This window comes from Syzygium oleosum, unplaced genomic scaffold (genome assembly GCF_021117445.2).
Source record: "Syzygium oleosum isolate NSW1041296 unplaced genomic scaffold, Sole_v2.1 Sole_v2.04, whole genome shotgun sequence".
NCBI lineage: Eukaryota > Viridiplantae > Streptophyta > Magnoliopsida > Myrtales > Myrtaceae > Syzygium > Syzygium oleosum.
The window spans coordinates 2,826,854-2,847,420 of NW_026607488.1; the positions used below are offsets into that span (position 1 = coordinate 2,826,854).

The 20,567-nt window shown below is 40.7% G+C and overlaps 3 protein-coding genes and 1 non-coding gene across 5 annotated transcripts; 2 read left to right on the plus strand and 2 right to left on the minus strand.

Annotated features, from left to right (window-relative positions):
- Positions 1–1,344, minus strand: LOC115688690 (uncharacterized). The gene has a single exon (XM_030614593.2). The coding sequence runs from the start codon at positions 738–740 to the stop codon at positions 168–170; it is 573 nt and encodes a 190-aa protein (XP_030470453.1). The 5' UTR covers positions 741–1,344; the 3' UTR covers positions 1–167.
- An 8,901-nt stretch (positions 1,345–10,245) lies between these two features.
- Positions 10,246–13,951, plus strand: LOC115688692 (probable flavin-containing monooxygenase 1). Its single transcript, XM_030614595.2, has 5 exons — positions 10,246–10,843; positions 11,264–11,504; positions 12,617–12,795; positions 13,002–13,351; positions 13,451–13,951. Exons 1-5 carry the CDS (start codon positions 10,400–10,402, stop codon positions 13,791–13,793), a joined length of 1,557 nt encoding a protein of 518 aa, XP_030470455.1. The 5' UTR covers positions 10,246–10,399; the 3' UTR covers positions 13,794–13,951.
- An 89-nt stretch (positions 13,952–14,040) lies between these two features.
- Positions 14,041–14,113, minus strand: TRNAA-UGC (transfer RNA alanine (anticodon UGC)). Its single transcript has one exon. It is a non-coding gene; the product is annotated as a tRNA-Ala (tRNA).
- A 3,111-nt stretch (positions 14,114–17,224) lies between these two features.
- Positions 17,225–19,925, plus strand: LOC115688691 (protein SMALL AUXIN UP-REGULATED RNA 54-like). 2 transcript variants are annotated; one of them, XM_030614594.2, is made up of 3 exons: positions 17,225–17,529; positions 18,725–19,277; positions 19,582–19,925. In XM_030614594.2, exons 2-3 carry the CDS (start codon positions 18,818–18,820, stop codon positions 19,608–19,610), a joined length of 489 nt encoding a protein of 162 aa, XP_030470454.1. In that variant the 5' UTR covers positions 17,225–17,529; positions 18,725–18,817; the 3' UTR covers positions 19,611–19,925. The 2 variants fall into 2 exon arrangements, with proteins under 2 accessions (XP_030470454.1, XP_056166461.1); XM_056310486.1 differs by lacking the exon at positions 17,225–17,529 and adding an exon at positions 17,558–18,074.
- Positions 19,926–20,567: the final 642 nt, after the last annotated feature.

Genomic DNA, 20,567 nt, shown 5'->3' on the forward strand with positions numbered 1-20,567 from the left:
TTGTAATCACCGCTCATTTTATATTACGTTCGCAAAAATTAGCCGTGCATACATGTTTAGAGAAGGGTTATTTATCCTAATTCACATACAACGTGATGGTAAAAAAGATTTACAATCCATGAGTAAGAGCAGATAATCGTCACTATTACTAGTCTTTTTATCTTCTGCTAACTCTCATCCCACAGCCTCACCACGTTGCCATTGATCGCCCTCAAGTCCTGGAACTGGTACCACTCTCTTTCTCCATTCCTCAATCTCACAACTCCCTCCCAACTCCACCACCACCCTCTCCCACCAAACTCAGCTTCATCAGTCGTGGTCGCCGGCAGCGGCGGCTCGTCCTCTCTCCGATCCTCCTCGTAATATGTCGTAAACTTGCCCTTCGTAACTCCTCCGCCGTCGCATTCAAACCATGTCAGAGACAAAGGAGGAGGAGTAGAAGCACCAGATTCAAATTCTACCTCCACAGTGCCACAAGATGCGGGTTGCGGAAAAGATCGATCCGCATTTACAATTTCATCTTCACGAGATGACGACGACGACGACAAGGACGACAAGTATTCTTCACTTACTCGCCTGGAAATGGCGGATGACGCCGAGGCTCGGATTCGCCAGAAACTGAGAGCTGCAGTGCTGATGACGACGATCCAGGTCCACAAGTTGCTCGCGGAGGCAAGGAATCCGAAGCTCGCGTAATCGGACGCGAGTGCTACGAGCGGAGAATCCATCACAGTGCTCATGCCTGAGCAATCGTCCTTCTCCAAAACCGAAGCCCCGACCGCAAATCCTCCAAGCCCGAACTCGTGATGGGTTGATCGACTTGCGACTGTCTTCAGTTGCCTGTTGTTGCGGCGGATCAAAAGACAACCCACGAGGAGTCAGCTTGGGGGACGAACAAGTTATGAGGAGACGAGAGGAGAGGGGAGAGAGAGAGACTATGGGAGATAAGGTGAACCATGAGATGGAGAGATGCCGAGAACCGAGAGCAGAAGATGCCAAACTGCGTTAGCTAGATCCCAGGATTTATACTACCGAAAACAAGGAAACAATCTTGATTCTTGACTGCAACGAACGCAGTTCACCTGACGGTGGGCATTGACGCATGAAAAACAAGAATGGTGTTGTTAGCAGTAAGTGGCACGTGGTGCACGAAGTGGGGTAGCTGAGGAACTTTGGTGTAAAACCCTAGAAGTCATTAAAGGCTTTCCTACTTTGCCGGAACTTGCAGAAAAATTAGGTGAGTGTGCACTCCTGGAATTTCTGGCCAGTCATGTCCTAGAAAGTGACAGAAGCTGACCAGCGAACCGTCGTGATTCACGTCACAGATCTACCGTCTTCCTCTTTGGCCATAAATAAAGAAAAATGAAGGTCGCAGAGTCAATGGTCATCTCATCTCAATATTTTACAGGCAAAAAACACAGTTGGCTCCGTGAAGCTCCTTGATTACCCTCTGATAGACCTTAATCTTTTCCTCACAATCTTTCATGGCACGTGCAGGATCCGCCGAAGTACCGGTTGCCAGGGCCGGGATATCAGCCTGTATGCGAAACTTCATGCGGCGTAGAATCACTATCCGTATGTATGTATGAGTTGTGTCTGGGTTTCGATATCTCGCTATAACACCAAATCAGGAAAAAAGATGGTCCATTGACACCTTCACTTGGGGACAGTTTGCTAAAACAAAAGAGTTCAGATGATGAGAAGATGAATGTTTTGTACCTTTGAGTTTGCATGCTTGCCATGTGATCGGCGAGAATTCTTGAACGCATGGGGTCCATGCGAGTTGAATGCATTCGCAATATTTCATTTAGATAGTACGTTCAACGGGTGACCTATGTGAACGTAATTCGTCTACAAATAGACTTTGGGATCGACACATGACAAGAGCAACATAATTTTCACGTGTATATTGGACAGGCAAGAAGACACGCATGCACGCAGATCACATATCAAAATCCTCGACGGCCAAATTGCGGTGGTTGTCGCTGTTGCCCTTACAAATTCTAAGCATCCGTCCCCTCATCTCTCTCTTTCTCTCTCTCTCTCAAACACAGACGCGCGCATGCACAAGCCACCCATACCCACGTGAATATAAGCAGGCACACATTGAGTGTGCGCGCAACGTAATTTCTCTCAAATATGAAATCCTCGACCACAAGACCATTCGCAAGGATCACAAAGATTTTGAATTTCGAACAAGAGCACAAGAACTGTCATTGAGATTATCTTCTTTGATTTACTAGTTTCGTCCGATGCTTCTTAAGTTTGCATTTCGAACAGGAGTATCACAAGTTGCCGTGAAGAGAGAGAGAGAGAGGGATGGTACTTCAAGTCCAGCCCAAGCCCAGTTTTTTCATGCATACAAAAGGTGGATATCTTCAGGCCCATAACAGCAACTTCCCACCAACTCATTTCTGAATTTGACCATATTTGGTGGTATTCCTTTCGGTGATCAACATTGCAGCCTTGAAATAATGAAAGTCCTTGCATTTGGCCTTACACTATCGCCAATGTGTTGGCAGAACCAACAGCATCTAGCAATTTTGCAAGACCTTCTGCTCAATAAACGATTTTTTTTTTCGGACTCTCATTTCGTTTAATCTAATCAATGAAAAAGTTCATTTTCACTCAGGGGCACTAGTCGATCGTCACGTGCGCATAAAGTTCATTTTTAGGCACTTCGAGAAACTCTTGCATGAACCCGAGTGATATGAATCTCACATGATCAACGACTATAATAGACTCGGTCCTAGTCAAAAAAAAATTTGCTCACTCACTTCATGCTTCTCTGTCAACACTTTGTTCAAGGGGAGAATTTTCCTAGAAATGGAAAATTTCTAAGTTGTTTCCTCAAAGACCGATTAGTCCTCTTCAGAGAAATGGGTCGAATCGGAAAAAAGGTAGACCTTCCAAAGGTCATCCTTGTTAGGGGTGAACATGGTCCGGGTTGGGCCGGTCCAACACCTAACCCTGGGACCAATCCGCACAGTGTTGGTCCCCAATTTTTGGGACCGAGGACCGACCCTATTAAGCTTGGGACTGAGGACTGGACCGACCCTATGAGTCCGGTTCGGTTCTAGAGTCAACCTGGTACCAACTGATTTTTTTTATGTTTCATTTTTTTTATTTGTTGAAAGGACAAACGGTATAATTTGAAAATACATATCTATCGACAATGCAATATTGAGTAACCAAACTATGGACCCCGGTACAAATCAAATAAAAATCTAAGATAACGCAACAACAAAAATCTCCACTTAGACCACCGCCCGCAGCGGCTGCGTTGATTCGCGCTCTCTGCCCCTCACGAAGGGTGGGAAGTTCGAATCCCAGCGTAGTCATTAGGGATTCTTAAGTGTGGCGCCGTGGTGGTGGGTCCTGCACTAGCGTCACCCTGGGTTTACGTCGCCGGCTGTCGGCTATACAGCGGTTCCCGGGTCATCAAAAAAAAAATCTCCACTTAGTACCTTACCAAAAAAAAAATCTCCACTTAGTAGTATACAAACATGTGAAATAAAATTAAAAAATAAAATGGTCAAAATACATAACATAAACCATGAATTATACAATTTCATACCTTGTTCATTCTCAAAAGATTGCTTCAATTTCTGAACACTTGAAAACAAAACAAACAACTTCATATCTTGTTCATGAGACGCCAAGGAGGGCCAAGTGAGGCGACCTGCGTTCACCGTTCGTGAGACGCCGAGGTGGGCCAAGAGAGGCAAGTTGGTTCGTGAGGCGAGCAGGGAGAGGCGGATCTAGCGAACAGCCACAGAGAAGCGAGGGAAGAAGAGAGACGACGCTTAATAGTCAATAGGGTTTCTATTTTCAACGCCAAAAAAAAAGGTGGGAGGGGCATTAGGTTCTTTGGAAAACATATATATATATATATATATATATATAGGGTTGGCCAGGGTTGGACCAACCCCAAACTCCCAAGACCAAAGACCAACCCGCATAGTACATGGTCCAGAGGTCCCAGGACCAAAAACCGACTCAGTCCCCCTGGGAACCGGACCATGACCGGCCGGGTTGGGCCAGTCCAGGGTCGATCCAGGGACCCTGGACCGTTGCTCACCCCTAATCTTTGTTTCTAAGATGGTAACAGACCTTTCAAAAAAATTTGCTCACTCACTTCTTGCTTCTCTGTCAACACTTTGTTCAAGGGGAGAATTTTCCTAGAAATGGAAAATTTCCAAGTTGTTTCCTCAAAGGCCGATTAGTCCTCTTCAGAGAAATGGGTCGAATCGGAAAAAAGGTAGACCTTTCAGAAAGGTCATCTTTGTTTCCAAGATGGTAACAGGCCTTCTCTTGGAAGGAATTCTATCTCGTGCCTACGTGTCAAACACCTTTCGAATTTTAAGATTCCGAAAATTTTTTAAGAATAAGTTGTTTAGGGTTTGTTTGTTCGGTGAAAAGTAAACGATGTGAAAAATATTTTCCTAAAAATGAATGAATATCTCAGCAAAATTTCCCTGTCGCTTTATATAGAAATTAATCACACTGACTGAGTCGGATAAGTATTTTATATTTAGCATTTTCTTGTCAATTTTCAGAGCGTCTCATCGCTACACGAAGCACAAAATCTCAATCGTTCTATCGACTCGATGAATGAGTACGTAGGAGCTCCTTTGGGATTGATACCTCGACTCGTTAGATTAAGCGAGTTAATCATTATCAGCTTAGGATTCACCTACTCTTTCCATGAGTTTAGAGGTTGGTACGCCTCAACCAACTCTCATCTCATTTAATATACCATCTCAGTCGTACCCAAGACAAACATTCACATTCAACCAGAATCTGCACACATTATTACTTGACTTCGATGAGTCAATCTAGAGTTTATGGTCCTCTTATGAAAGTTTGACATTTCATCGTATTTCAATCATGATGAACGTGTTTGATCAAGCAGATCTTCGAAGTCACCCTTTGGAACAGATCGAGTCTTTATGTTCTCTGTTAGAAATCTCGCATGAGGCTCAACTAAATCGTACTATATCCTCATATTCAAAGGCGTCGCTTACTTGTCTTAGGGTGTAGACTTAGAAAAATTTTCGAGGAATTAAATCTCGTGTTGCCCCCAGACGAAGATGTGTTGCAGCTTCGTGGTAACATCCGAACCGTCGCAGGTGGTCAACTCTTCGGATAAGCTTATGCAGTAACTTCATGAACTTTATGCCTTAAATTTTGTTTCATCTTTCTGTAAAGTTGGAGCAGTACTTCAATCATGATGAACGTGTTTGATCATCTCTCAACGTGATGTTCTTATTGGGATTTGAAAACAAGAGAGAACCCACTAAATTAAACATCATCGTCATTATTGAAGCATACGTGCTAAGTTGGTGGCTGGAAATCCGTAGTAGACAAGAACACGGTGTATCTTCGCAGAAAAGAACCGAGTCCACGGCTGGAGGTAATGGAAAACCATGGGAAAAGGAAGAGACCGACCGGCGTCACGGCTGAGATAAGAGAGGAGTACGGACTTTGATTTTCAAGGCAAAGAGAGACGTGCAGCACTTCGATTTAGGAGGCGCAGATCTGGTGCTTCTTCAGAAGAGTGCCTCTTTGCCTTGAATGTGCTTCTGGTTTTCTTGGATGCTTCCCATTTCATACTTAGTCTCTTGACATATGCTTTTCCATATGTTCCCATGAATTAATGATTTAAATGTTACACCTGAGTTTCTAAAATCACAAGGTGCATTGTTCATGCGTGGTTTCGAACAAAACAAGGGTCGCTAGAAGGGTTTTGTTAGTTTACACGAGAGAGAGAGAGAGAGAGAGAGAGAGAGAGAGAGAGAGAGAGAGAGAGAGAGAGAGAGAGAGTTGATTAAATAAAACTATGAAAAGTACTAATTTAGTCAATATTGATCAAATGAGGTTCAATTAGACCAAACAAAAATGAGGTTCAAAGTTTTCACAGAGGTTTCATTGGCAACCTAAATGGACTAAACTGCCGATTACAATTAATGAAAGACCGAGAGTTAAAAGTAAACTTTTTGCCAATGCATAACACGAGTATGGAGACCCGAAAAAAGTAATTTTTGAAGGGCCATGTTTTCTTTCAATAACATGATTTTGATTAGTAAGTTATAGATATAAAGGGAAAATTACCAAAAAAAAACTTAAATCTATTGGGCTTGTGCCAATTCAGTCCTAAACATTTTAATTATATGAATTGAGTCATAAGCCTTTTGATAATTTGTCAATTTAATCATTCCGATCAATTTTAGCTAGAAATTACTAACATAGGCACAAGCCAACTTACATGGCATGATCGACACTGACATAGACAATTGTACAATTTTTTTGATATTTTTTCTTTTCTTTTTTTCTTTTTTGTTTCTGTTGTTTCTTCTTCTTTTTTTCTTTCTTCCTCGCTCGATCGTCGAGCCTTAGTGACAACTGGCGATCAGCCCCAGGAGAGAGCCGGCAAGAGCCAACCTCACGGGCCTTAGACAAGGTTTGAGGTCGCCAGAGGCTGACGAGGTTGAGCCTTGCTCGATCCTAGCAAGCTCGAGCCTAGCCCAAAGCCTGAATTTTTTGCAACGATTATGTTATTGAGATGGGCAAAAGTGAGCCATTAAAAGAATAAGGAAAAAGCCACAAAAAATCCCAAACTATGCCCACTATGACACATTTACCCTGAATTATTTTTTGTGACATCAAAGGTATATATTTACTCTAAACTTTTTCTTGTAACGTAAAAAACCTCAAACTGGTACTTATGTGACACATTTATCCTCTATCAAGATTCCGTCAAATTCTAACAAAAAAAAAGGTTCAGTTAAATGATTTTTCAGTCAAAATGTCATTTTTATTTTACTTAAGCCATGTGAGTGCCATGTCGACAACGTTTACTTTTTGGCGTCAATGTAGGTAGATTTTCAACTGTTCTGATTAACTGAACTTTAACAGAAGGTAAATGTGCCACATGGGTATGAGTTTGGAATTTTTTTGTGTCACACAGGTAGAAGTTTGGAATTTTTTTGTGTCACACGGCAATTTTTTAATATTTTTTTCTTTTCGTTTTTTTCCTTTTTTTTTTCCTTCACTAGTGATGGCACTTTCCAACCATGAAGAAGCCCTTAATTACTTCTTCATAACCGAACACAATCCCATTTCCTGCTACTACACAACGTGATTCCTCGTCCTTCTTAGACGTTGAAAATGAGATGTTCATCACCTTAATCAACGTTAGAATATTTAAATAGTACATCAAGCTTTCATGTAAGAACTTAAACTTCTAGAACAATCAATATTGATCCCACATATCTTTATATAATAACGTAGCAGGAAGTCTCAAGTTTAAATTTTTCCAAACCCCTTATTTGTCTCCCATATATATCCACGCTTTAATCTGAAGCATCATGGGGATTGTTAGAACATTTATAAAATTAAACAAAGTTTACATCTAACATATTAATTTTTTAGATTATCATTGTTATGCATTTTGAACTCAAGAGTGTTAGGTTGTGTGTGTTGTGAACACATAACTACAATAAATGAGCATATGAATACCGGTGAAGACATATGACTCGGACTGAAGTTCATACACAGCACGGACGATTGTTGGGTCACGGGCTCACGTTGCTTAACATGTCAATTCCCACGAAAATGACCATAAGGATATGATTACTTGAGCCTTGACCATGTGCTATGACACTTCAATTTCTAATTAACTAATTTCAATATTTTATCCCCCAATAATGTAAATATTATATTAATTTTTAAGTAATTATAATTAAGGTAAATCGGTCCCTTTGCAGCAAAAATTAACGAAAGCTTACGTAATATCTAAAAATATAGGCTTCATATCCTAAAAAACCTGTAATGTTAGATTTTGTCCGAATTTTACCTTTTATCTCGTAAAAAAATCTCAAACTTTAGGTCTAGTCCCAATTCTACCATAAACTTTTTTTTATCCCATAAAAAACCCTCAACTTTAAGTCAGTCCCAATTCTACCATAAACTTCTTTTGTCCTATGTAAAACCCCCAACTTTAGGTCTTGTCCTAATATTATCGTCCAGTCCTAATATCCTAAAATTTTTAAAGTCTCTTAAAAAGCCACAAACTTTTACTTAAGTTACAAATATGTACCCATTAATCCTCCGTCCAAAATTTCTTGTTGACAACCAAAATATGGAAAACTTCCAAGTACTAGCTGTTCAAGCGTTCCGATTGCAAGCAATCCAACCGCAAAAGATAGAACATTCCCAAGCACAAGAGATCAACGAGCGCAAAATCCCTAGGGCGATTTTGACGAAGGGTTAATGGAGAGCACATTTGGGATTCAAGTAAAAGTTTGTGATCTTTTATGAGATAAAAAAATTAGAGTGAAATTGAAACTAGAACTAAAGTTGGGATATTTTTATGAGACAAAAAAAAGTTTAGGATAGAACCGGTATTGGATCTAAAGTTTGGGGTTTTTTACGAAATAAAAAAAAATTAGGGTAAAATGTGGGATTAGACCTAAAGTTGGGTTTTTTTTTGTGGGACAAAAAAAGTATTTGATAGAATTGTGACATAACCTAAAGTTGAAGGTTTTTTATGAGATAAAAGATAGAATTGGGACAATAGCTAAAGTTAAAGATTTTTTAGGGTATTATACCTAAAAATATATATGGTTAATGCCAAAAAAAACCTCAAACTGGTACACATGTGACAAATTTATCCCAAACTAATTTTTGACCACCAAAAATCCCAAACTAGTGCACTTGTGACAAATTTACCCTCAGCTTATTTCCGTTAAATTTTACTGTCAAATTGCTTTGTTAAATAACACGCGGTAATTGACTGATGTACCAATTTTATGTTTTACCATCCGTTTGTCATAAATGCACTAGCATGTGATTTTTTTTTATATTAATCCAATTTAATAGAAACTAACGGAGGGTTAAATTTGTCACAAATGTACCAGTTTGGGGTTTTCAGTGGTAAAAAACTTAGTTTGGAGTAAATTTGTCACAGATATACTAATTTGAGGTTTTTTATGATTAAAAAATTAATTTGAGTAGAATTGTTATAGGTGTACCAGTTTGGGGTTTTTCGTTGTGTTAATCTAAATATATTTGATACATCACCATTTTCACATGTACTTAACGTAACATGTCAATTGTCATATCAACTCTCTATCGGTTGTTTGGTACCCGTGCTGATTATTTTACCTTTGAGGGGGATTATAGTCGTTTCTCATTAGGATATTTTGACCAACTTTTGCTTCTGCTATTTTGCTTATACGTATCGTTTTAACCTTTGAGAGAATGAGGTTTATTTCTTGCTAAACAGCTCGAGTGTATACAGCATACGAATACTCATTCAAAGTCATCTAAAATCATGACAAAACTCTTCATGATCTGCTTATGGACGGAAAATAACGATAAAGAAATTGAGACGAGTCAATTAGAGATTTCTCTAACAGAGTCAAACGAAATACACCTTGTGAAACCAATCTAGTTTTCAAAATCGTTTCTAGTGTAGGACCCTATTAAGAAAGATACACATATACATTAGGTATCCAACTACAAGATTTTGTAGCGTCCATACTAAGCTAATTCATTTGACCAATTCTTGGAGAGTCCATACCTACAAAATGATACGACTTCGCATGAATTATTTTACTTCAAGTGGCCACAACAACCAGATAAGTCCAATGAGAATTTTCCTTGCATGGTACATGCAAATTATTTAAATGTATATGCCACATTATATAGTACCCTCCATGTATATATAATGAATATCGAATTTAATCGGATTTTTAAAGGCCTTGGCTACAGAAAGAAAAATGGTCAATCAGTTTACTACTACTTTCAAATTGCTTTTGTCGCAAGACGGGGGTTCAATTGCAATGCAACTTCCTCTACAAGCTCCCTTAGACTTGAAAAAAAACCAAAAAGAGAAGAGAAAATTCAATCGCGAGGAACGAAATCTCCTCAGCAAGCACCTGGATTTACACATTACAGAACGAAACTTCCCCATCAAGACGGACCAACTTCGCATACACTCACTAAGGAATAAGCCCCCCCGTAATTCTATAATTAATTTCTATCGTCGGTCAACTCAACGCTTTACAAACAAGGATCTGTCTCTCTCTCTCTCTTTCTCTCTCTCTCTCTCTCTCTCTCTCTCTCTCTCTCTCTCTGAAAGTCCATTTCTCGTGAATTTCTTTTGCACCACCCTCATGCAAAACCCCTATAAATATCACCCATTTCTCTTCATCTTTGCATACAAATTGAGCAGCTATACAAGAAAACCATTATTCCATTGTTCTTCCCATTCCATTCGTGAAAACCCTAATCTTAGCCAATCTTGCAGCTATACAAGAAAACCATCATTCCATTGTTCTTCCCATTCCATTCGTGAAAACCCTAACCTTAGCCCATTTTGAGCTACCCCATTATGGCCAGTGACGAAAGAAACGTCCAAGTCTCGAAAGTCGGCATAATTGGGGCCGGTGTGAGCGGTTTAGCTGCCGCAAAACAACTAGCCCGTCATGAGCCGATCGTTTTCGAGGCCACCGATTCGATCGGGGGTGTTTGGAAACACTGCTCCTATAGTTCGACTAAACTTCAATCGCTTCGCTGCGATTATGAGTTTTCTGATTTCCCGTGGCCCGATAGAGATAATTCAAGCTTCCCTTCTCATGATGAGATCGTGGTCTACTTGGAAGCTTATGCTAAACACTTTGATGTGTTGAAGTGTGTGAGGTTTAACTCAAAGGTGGTGGAAATTCGCTTTATTGGTGACAGGAAGATCACCGATAATGGTGGAGCGTATGGAAGTTTCTTGCCGGGTGAGCCGGTTTGGGAGGTTGCTGTGCAAACCGGTTCAGATGCTATTCAGGTATAGCGAATTCATATACAACGTATGAGCATTAGTTCTCTTTATCTCCTGCTAGGGTTTCATGAGAAGCATGATAAAGACAAAACATGTCATTTCTTGGTATCGAATGATTTTGTGAACCTATTTGCGGAGAAAAAAATCCGTAGAAATAGTCAACCCAATAAAGTTTCTACTTTTGATAAGTAAAGCGCACCGCCAATTTTCTTAAGAAGGTTTAAACTCTTGGGAAACCAGTCGATCTACGTATACCCACAAAGAAAAGCTCGTCATGATAAGAGTTTTTAAGACAAGATACTCTTCTCGGTGTTCTAATGTTCTTTGCTTCAAACAAAACCTAGCGAATGATTAGTTGTCGATCGATTGATCACGAAGATTTATGATAGACAATCTGTCTGAAGATTTCAAAATCACTTGATGCAGTGGTATGCCTTTGAGTTTCTGGCGATGTGCATCGGGAAATATGGGGACATACCCAAGATTCCGGTCTTCCCAAAAGGCAAAGGGCCAGATGTGTTCCAAGGCAAAGTCGTGCACTCCATGGATTACTCGAAGCTGGACCAGGAAGCTGCCACTCAACTTCTCCGAGGAAAGAAGGTTGTGGTCGTTGGCTACAAAAAGTCCGGCATCGATTTGGCCATGGAGTGTGCCGAGGCCAACCAAGGTATACACACACATACATATGCATATACCCATCGACCGATGTCTTAATAACGTCAATTTCTGTTTTCTCTTTTGTGAATTGCACTCGAAAAAAGGCATATTGGGGTTGGACCAAAGTTATCTTGAAACATTCTTTCATCTCGACATTTTTAACGCTAGGTTAGGAAACAATTTCGAATCTTTCGAACATCTTGTCGTGAGTGCGAATAGAAAACTACTGTATAAAGCCTTCATCTCTTAAAAAGTGCAAAATTTATAATATAAACCATAAGAAAAAGAATGTTCCCTCAGCCAGCACCTAATTATTTTCCCATTTTTGTCTTTAAATTTAGCCTTCTTTGATGTTTCTAAAAAAAGCAAAGCGGGCATGAGAAGATGGAAAATGCATGGAATGGACGTTTCGACACACACACAAAAAAGTCAAACGTGGGTCGTCGGTCCCAGTCGGGTCAAACAGAACTGTATGAACTAACCACGAATTGTCTTCTATTTGTTCATGCTGACTGCAAAAGACAACAAAAAATAGAATCGCCAATGAATTTCTTTTTTTCCTTTCTCGACCGCACGAGTGAGAACCCCAGAAGTCAGCCTTGACTTTTCACTTAGAAAGCGTGAGAAGACAAGGACGTGTGCACTCGTACTTAGTTCCCACAAGACGGCATAAATCACATGCTCATCTGCTGCTTTTTGACCTTTTCCTTGCGTTGCTTTCGATTTTGCCCAACGGTGTCTGGTCTTTTGCACGTTGCGGTCAGGACTAGATAGTCGTTCGTTCGCACGTGGAAGAATTGTCGAACGGGCCCTTAGGGTCCATCGGGTCGAGTGGTCGTCCACTGGGCTTTGGACATGGCGGTTTCGCCGCTCGAACCCGACCCGTCCCCGATCCCCGATCCCCGATCCGACCGAGTTCGGAACGGTGAGCCTATCTCCATAAGCTATCTAGGAATTGCAAGAATAATTGCTGATGAATATGGAATGATCTTTTCATTGGCTTCTGCATAACATAGTGAAGATCTTAAGGGTTTGCTTTTAGATCCTGTTCAACGCATAATCTTCTCTTTTTGTTGGACGTGCGAATGTTGATTTTTCTCTGGTTTTTCTTGGATTGAATAGGACCAGAAGGGAAACCGTGCACCATGATAGTGAGAACACGGCATTGGATCGTGCCGCACTACTGGGTCTGGGGTTTGCCATTCTTCCTGTTTTACTCCACGAGATTCTCTCAGTTCCTCCATGAGAGGCCCAACCAATCTCTCCTCAAGACCCTCCTTTGCCTCCTTTTTACCCCTCTGGTGAGTTCAAAGCCCCTTTATTTTCCTAGCTTAGTTTCTACTGAAGTTCAATTTTCGCTAACCATTTCAATATCGATGCATCTAACCCATATTGACCGACCAAGCTCGCATGCTTTTCGCACCGCGATTAGCTGAGCCCCATTCTTGCAAAAGCTTATACGTAGATGAGCATTGACAAACTGTGTATTTTTCGTGGTGTTCAATAGAGGCGTGGAGTGTCGAAGTTCATCGAGTCCTATCTGCTGTGGAAAATGCCCCTGGAGAAGCACGGCCTGAAGCCGGAACACCCGTTTGAGGAAGACTACGCCTCATGCCAGATGGCAATTGTGCCCGAGAATTTCTTCAGCGAAGCAGAGAAGGGCAAGATCGTGTTCAAGAGGCCATCCAAGTGGTGGTTCTGGGAAGGAGGGATCGAGTTCGACGACAAGACACGGGTCGAGGCCGACGTCGTGGCTCTGGCCACCGGTTATGAGGGCAAGCTAAAGATCAAGTCCATCTTGCCCGAGCCCTTCCGCAGCGTGGTCGAGTTCCCTTCCGGCATCATGCCCTTGTACAGGTAATTCACGTGTTCTCAATGAAATTCACATAGCTTGAGCACTAGCCTGTTGGCACGGAAATTAAACCGTGTGTTCGTCGCGTTTTCGTCGTGGGGCAGGGGAATGATCCATCCGCTGATCCCGAACATGGCGTTCGTGGGGTACCTGGAGAGCGTGTCGAACCTGCACTCGGCGGAGCTCGGGTGCAAGTGGCTGAGCCGCCTCGCGGGCGGCGAGTTCAAGCTGCCGACCGTGGAGGGGATGCTGGAGCAGACGGCGAGGGAGATCGAGGTGAGCAAGAGGACCACCAGGTTCTACAAGCGGCACTGCATCTCCACCTACAGCATCAACCACGACGACGAGATATGCGAGGAGATGGGATGGAGCGCTTGGAGGAAGCGGAACTGGTTCTTCGAAGCGTTCAGCCCCTACACCAGCCAGGACTACGAGAAGGAGAAATAAAAAGTACCCAAAAATAATAATCAATAATTAATAATATATATATATAGCGAAATTGAATTCATAGGAAAGAGAGAAGGGAAAATAAAGTACGTCGAGTGTTGCTTGTTCAATTTTTATCAGAAAATTCAGTTCTTGTACGAAAGATATTTTCTAATTCCAATTACATTATTCTCAAATTCTGAATTCTCTATCTCAAATTGTTTAAAAACATAATGAGAAAAACATTAAAAAAATATTTAAAAAAAATTGGAGATGCGGGGTATCGAACCCCGTACCTCTCGCATGCAAAGCGAGCGCTCTACCATGTGAGCTACATCCCCGCTGACATCACAGTGTCGTAACGAATTATATATAATTGATATTTTTCTTACCTCTTCCAACGTTATTTTTTAGCAAAAGCTACTAAAGTAATCGACTCGTGTATACGAATATTATTTAACCGTCCGCCGGGAAAGAAGTTGCTTTTGTCGGGACCTTTTGTCTTTTATATTATATTATATTTATTTAATTATTTAATCCGCCTAAATGACCGTTTAATATGGAAAATAACGTGCTAGCTAATAAAGAGGTTGCGCTTTGCACGCATCGTTTACTCTTCATTTCTCTCGTGGGCACCAACGGGCAGTTGCTTCGTCCTGTGTATTTTAATGTGCATAGCCAGCCTTGACCTATCTATCGATCAGCAACTTTTTTCTTCGGCATCGCGATATAAGATAAGCAATCCAGAGCACGCAGAGCCTTCACGGCGAATAGCCCGTCGATCTCGGGCCCTGAGCTTCATCCCGTGCAGATCGCGCATTCACAGGTCGATCGTTTCACGGCTCCGAGGGTTTCCGCCGGTCGCAAAGTCCCACGGACTTTCGAGGAGCTCATATGGGGTGCCGCCCGTTTCTTTATCGAACGCCCTAATCTCCCGCCCTCTACGTGTATAATCACACGGAATGTCAATGTCTAGGAATTTGATTTTTAATGGCTTGCTTAAAATGTCTCGAGAATTCTCGTTAATAAATTCTATACATGTATTATAATATGTCTTCAACATTAATCAAAGTAAAATGGGACGGTATGGAGGAACATCGTACAAAGAGATCAAAGGAATCAGGAGAAGCTGGACGTTGTCATCACCGTCATCACGTGACACCGGACCCAAAGTTGGGTGCTCATCCAACGGTTCAGAATAGACACTTTGCATTTCATCATCTTTCTCTTCTCGATACACAGATTTTTTTTTTTTTTCATTTTTGACTTTTGAAAATACACGTATATTTAAAGGTTGGTTTACAAAAATCGGCACCCACAAAGATATGATATGGTCTTAGACTTCATTTGTCTCGTGAAAAAAATGAGTAATTTGAAAAGCATTTTCCTAAACTGACAACTTGTGTCGATTATGTAATTAGTCGATGAAAAATTTCATTACCAACAAAAATTTATGTCTCAAGATTTTCGTGAATAATAAAAATATTTCTTGTTATTTCGTTTTTGTAAGCAATATAAACGATCATTTTTCTGATATGATGTTTTCAAAAAATCAATAATTTTCCACAACCCAAAGGGGCTTTTAGTCTCGTTAGATGTTTAATACGACGCACTTAACCCCAATCGAGACCGATCATCACACGATAAGACAACGCGTTTCGAGAAAACGCGAGATTCCTTGGGCCAAGTCCATGCTCAATCCAACAACTTTCAACTCGGTCGCGAGGAAATCCTTCCTCCTTGAATCCCCCAACACCGGCGCGATCAGTATGCATTCGACTAAATCACAATTATGAATTCAGTTTGGTGGATCAAAAACATACGATTTATTTATTTAATTAACTACTTAGGTTGCGTTTGATCGTATGGATTTCTAGTCAGGATATGACTGGATATAATAGGATATGATAGAATAGGTTAGGAAATCTAAGAATTTTGCTATATTGTATCCATTGTTTGGTAAATCGCCATAATAAAGTTGATATTTTTCACAACTTATCATATTCATTATTTGGTTTACACAACATTTCGATGTTAATGAACTTGAAAATACACAAACGGAGATGGTAATAATTTATCATGATTCACCGCTAAAGAAATCACAAATTCACAAACAGAAATAATCTCAATCACTCAAGTCATATTTATTGTATGATCTACATCTTAAACAGAAAAATAGCTTATTACAGCATTCCAAAGCCACGGGTTCAACAATGACAAAAAATGTAAATGAATTATAGCAATATCGACAAAAGTAAATCAACTAGTGAACACCAAATCTAGTAAAAGAAAGAAAACATGATTATTCACCTGCGTGGTTTTAAAAAATATAGTGCTTTGAGTCTCTCGCCTCTTTCATGAAACTTCAACATGAACTACAGAGTTACAGAAAAGAGGAGTTTCGACTCTTTTGCTACTTTCGTAGACTTTTGACACGAATTAAAAAGCTACGGAGGAGAAGGGGTTTCGACTCTCTCGTTGTTTTTATGGAGCTTTGATGTGAACAGAGAATTATGGAGGAGTCGTAAAATTTCAACATGAACGAGAGATACAGAGAATAAGGACACGGAGTGAATTGAAAACATCCCTTTCAAGTTTGAATTTGTTCATTCAAATTATTTAAAATCGGGATTCTTCTTGTTCATTTTTATTTACTTATTTTCCTTTTTTATTTCTTTTTACTCCCTTCTATCGTTCCTTAGTAAAAATTTTATTAAATAATAAATTATACTAATATACCTAAAATATGTAATAAATACAGATACTAAATAGATATATACAAAATGTATATTATAGAATGGAAAGAAATTCAAATATATAAATAAAAATATGAATAAATGAAAAATTAAAATTTACCATGATTTTTTTTGAATTTTTCTTTTTTATATTAGAATCCAAATATTACATTATATTTAATCATTTTAATTTAAGAAGTTTGTTATTCGAAAAAAATAGCCTATTTATGCCATGGACATAAGAAATCCCGTTCATCTTTATCCCTACCTAACTCCATCCTATCTTGGGCGAGAACCAAACAAGAGACGAGATAAAATTTCATCCTATCTCCCGACTCCTTATCCCAGTTACCACCGGACGCAAAAGCAGCCTTTGAGATTTCTTTTCCGGTTACTTAACCAGATACAATGTATCTAGAGAATCGCTCCTATTAATTAAACCTACACGCCAGCACGGGAATGTCTTAAACCCACTCCTAATTAATCAGATTTATTTCCCCCCCAAAAGAGGAAAAATCAGATTTATTTCCTTATTTATTATATATGGGAAAATCCTTTTCCCCATCTCCTTCGCGCACCCGAAACCCAAACATCGAAAGCCGTTGCCTTCTTTGGCGCACAAAGAACAGCAACCCAAAAAAAAAAAAAAACCAACAACGAAATACGAAAAAGGACAGAGCAAACAGCTCCTTCTCTCTCTTCTCTCTCTCTCTCTCTCTCTCTCTCTCTGTGTGCGCGCAAAAATCTCTGCGATTCCCGATCCGCCGTATAAATCCCGGGGCCTCCGACATTCCCTTCGCCAATTTCGCTTCGGGATTCGAGCCGCAATCCGTCCGTCCGTTCGCTGTCTCTCCGTCCGTTGTTTCGTGTGTTTTGGGGTGGGTGGTGGGTAGAGAGAGAGAGAGAGAGAGCTTCTTGGGGAGGGGAAGAAGGAGGAGATTCCAGCTCCCGAGGCTCCGGCATGGCGGCGTTGCTCCGGCTTCTCCTCGCGTGATATCTCTCTCCCTCGCCTCCTGTCCCAGGTACTTCGTTTCCCGCCCCGCCGCGTTCTGGGTCCTTCTTTCTTTTCGTTTTCTTGATTCGGTTCTTGTGGGTGGGCGGGGGGAGTTGATGCGATGATTGGTTTTCGTCGTGGCGAGCGCTTCTGGGTTTGATCTTTGATGGGTCCCGTTTAGTTTTTCGCGGCTTTTCTCGGGGTTTGATTCCTTAATCGATGCGTGCGTTTCGCGAGGCGAGGAAATGGGGGCGTTGATTTCCGGACGCGGGGTGTCTCAGCTTGTGAAAGAATCTTGTTGGTTTGTGGGGCGCGTGTGTGGTGAAAGGTGCATTCGTAGTTATGATTGATGCGTTTCGGACGGTTAAAGCTGACATTTTTGAGCGATTCGATGGATGGGGGAAGGGACGTTTTCTCCGATGTAATGCCGCCCTTTTCGGGGTGTTAGCTCGATGACTGTCTTGACGAATATGACGATTTGGGCATGGTGTGCTTGATCAAAAGCGGGGATGAAGCATTAGATCTGAAAGTGGTGGTACATGCGGAGCGGAGGAACAACTTGTTTCGAATTCGGTAGATTTTTGTTTTTCTTTTCTTCTTTCCTGTTTTCAGAGTTTTGAGGTCTTGACATTGATAGCTCTGGTTTTTGTCGAATTCATCCTCCACGCGGGTTTTTCTCGGCCACATGATCCATTCTAGTTGACTTCATCCTCAAGCCTTGGTGAAAACCAGGGTCAATTTTATGGAATCGATCATCAGAGAAAGAGAGATGTATTGCTACTTGTTAGATGAGAGGGGATCTTACTGTAAGGCGAGAAGGAAACAGAAGACTAGACTGAACCTCGAACTTTCTCTAATAAGTAGACACATGATTTATGGGTGGCTCGGAAGGTGATTCTCAAATGGTTTAGGGCAGGTGGATTAGTTCTTAGGGCCTTCTTCAGATCTATTGTTGGTAGACATTTCCGCTATAGGGCGACTGGGAAAAGTGAAAAGCTTTTCAGGAAACTATGTCAAAATCCTTTCTAGCAAGTACTTTATGTGGTTCTTATTGTGTGCTCATTTGTTGTGCCTAATTGCTGTATCTAATTCCAGAGAATAACTCAAAATGTAATTTTACTTTTGCCAGATGATATGGACAACAATTTTCTGTTTGTGATGGAGGATTATGAATGATTTCCTTTCAGAAACTTCATTTTCACTTATATTAAATAATTGTGCAGTGCGAGAAGATGCTATGAGATTACTGATCTGGAGGTGGACACTGTGAATATATTCCGAGATTTTTCTTTTGCTGCTGCTTTAGAGGTTCCGTGATGGATGATAACAGTGGCGGCAAGTTGACTGGAATCAAGCAGATTGTCAGACTTAAGGAACTCCTCCAAAAGTGGCAGTCTGTCACGCTAAGCTCAAAGGCAGAAAACCACGATCCTGAAGAAGGCCTCGGGAACATGTCACCTTTGGTTAATAAGAGGATAGCAAATTTGCAGTGTTGTGACTCGGATGAAGAGAGCTGCCCTAGCCCTGAACCACCAGCAGATGTTCCAAAGGGGTATTTGGCAGTTTACGTTGGACAGGAGCTTCGGAGATTCATCATTCCTACTAGCTATCTTAGTCATCCGCTTTTCAAGGTGTTGCTGGAAAAGGTCGAGGAGGAATTCGGGTTTGATCACAGTGGCGGGCTCACAATCCCATGCGAAATCGAGACCTTCAAGTTTCTACTGAAGTGCATGGAGAATCATCAAAATGCAGAACCTGAACCTGATGAAAGCTCTGGTAATTTTTGCTTGTCACAATTTCACTTGCTGAACAATCTTTGATTGAATAATCCTGATGATATGTAATACTAGAACCACGTTGACCAAGCCACAAAGCATGCTGAGCTTTTTGACATGAAATTGATTATCGAAGAGTTTGGTTCTGCCCAATGGAGCTATAGCTTTAGTGTGGCATGAAACGACTCGCAGGCATCCTTTTCTGCTGCACTTCCTTATGTTTTCTCGACATTGCGCTGCTGTGTCATTCAATGCATCTTTATAGATGGCTTTACTGAACTCGAGGTTCCTTATTGGTTATGCAGCTGAAAATTCAGAAACTACTGAAGAGTAACGACGGCGCCGGCGGTAGATTGCCCAGATCCTAGGACTGACTCTGGTGCCGAGCAAGGTCTCTCATACACAGACATCTTTGTTTTTCCTTTGTAACAAATCCTTTTCTGAAATGAGGAACTGTAGGAACTCTTTAGTTTTAGCTTTTAAGGTGTGTTGGCCAAGTTCAATGGTAGAGGCATAACAGATCTTTTGCATCTGTGTATGTTCTCTGGTACTTGCATGTGACCTTTTCCTAATGTCAAATTGAGCACAATCACCAAGAACGATGAAATCAACTGACACCTTGTATATGAGATTGAAGCATCTTTACATATGGTCACATTTCTTTTCCAGTTACACCTCCACACACAACTGTGGCAGACGGCATTTGCTATTCGGTGCAAGGCATGTCATTTTCCGTTACGGACCATGTTTATGTTGCTTCGAGATCTCTCTGCTGAATTGGTCCGATACGAAAGGTGGAACATGGACTAAGCGGTTTTCCATGTGCTTTTTCTGTGATAACTGATCCCTGTACGCAAATTGGGTGATTTGTACTGTCCGACAGATAGATAACCTATATCTTAAGCAGACAGTATCTTGTTTTCAAATAGAAGTAGCTCAGATTCCTGAAGACGGCTAGTTTCATGTGCATCGTCCCAGGAATGTTCCTTTTTTTATGTTTTGTTATTGTTGGTCGGTCATGTCTACTTAACAATCCCATTTTCGCTCTTTTTCTTTTACTTGTTCTTCATTTTCATTTGATTTTCTTTATCCTTTCTTTTCCTTTGCTATTTATTTTTTGCCTTTTACAAAATTCGTGCTATTTATACAATTTATCAAATATGTTGACGACAATAAGATCATATACAGTCACGATGCAGTAAAAAAAAAAAGTTTGGATGCATATTGAGGAGTGTCAAAACGTATGTCAATGCTCGCAAGAAAATTTAATATCGTGTTATTTTAATAGTTT

Bases quoted from the DNA above. Each gene is read 5' to 3' on its own strand.
- LOC115688690 (XM_030614593.2), bottom strand. From the start codon at position 740: ATGAGCACTGTGATGGATTCTCCGCTCGTAGCACTCGCGTCCGATTAC.
- LOC115688692 (XM_030614595.2), top strand. From the start codon at position 10,400: ATGGCCAGTGACGAAAGAAACGTCCAAGTCTCGAAAGTCGGCATAATT. The intron at 11,505-12,616 runs GTATACACACAC...TGGATTGAATAG, and splicing joins GTGTGCCGAGGCCAACCAAG to GACCAGAAGGGAAACCGTGC. The intron at 13,352-13,450 runs GTAATTCACGTG...GTCGTGGGGCAG, and splicing joins GGCATCATGCCCTTGTACAG to GGGAATGATCCATCCGCTGA.
- LOC115688691 (XM_030614594.2), top strand. From the start codon at position 18,818: ATGGATGATAACAGTGGCGGCAAGTTGACTGGAATCAAGCAGATTGTC. The intron at 19,278-19,581 runs GTAATTTTTGCT...TTGGTTATGCAG, and splicing joins TGAACCTGATGAAAGCTCTG to CTGAAAATTCAGAAACTACT.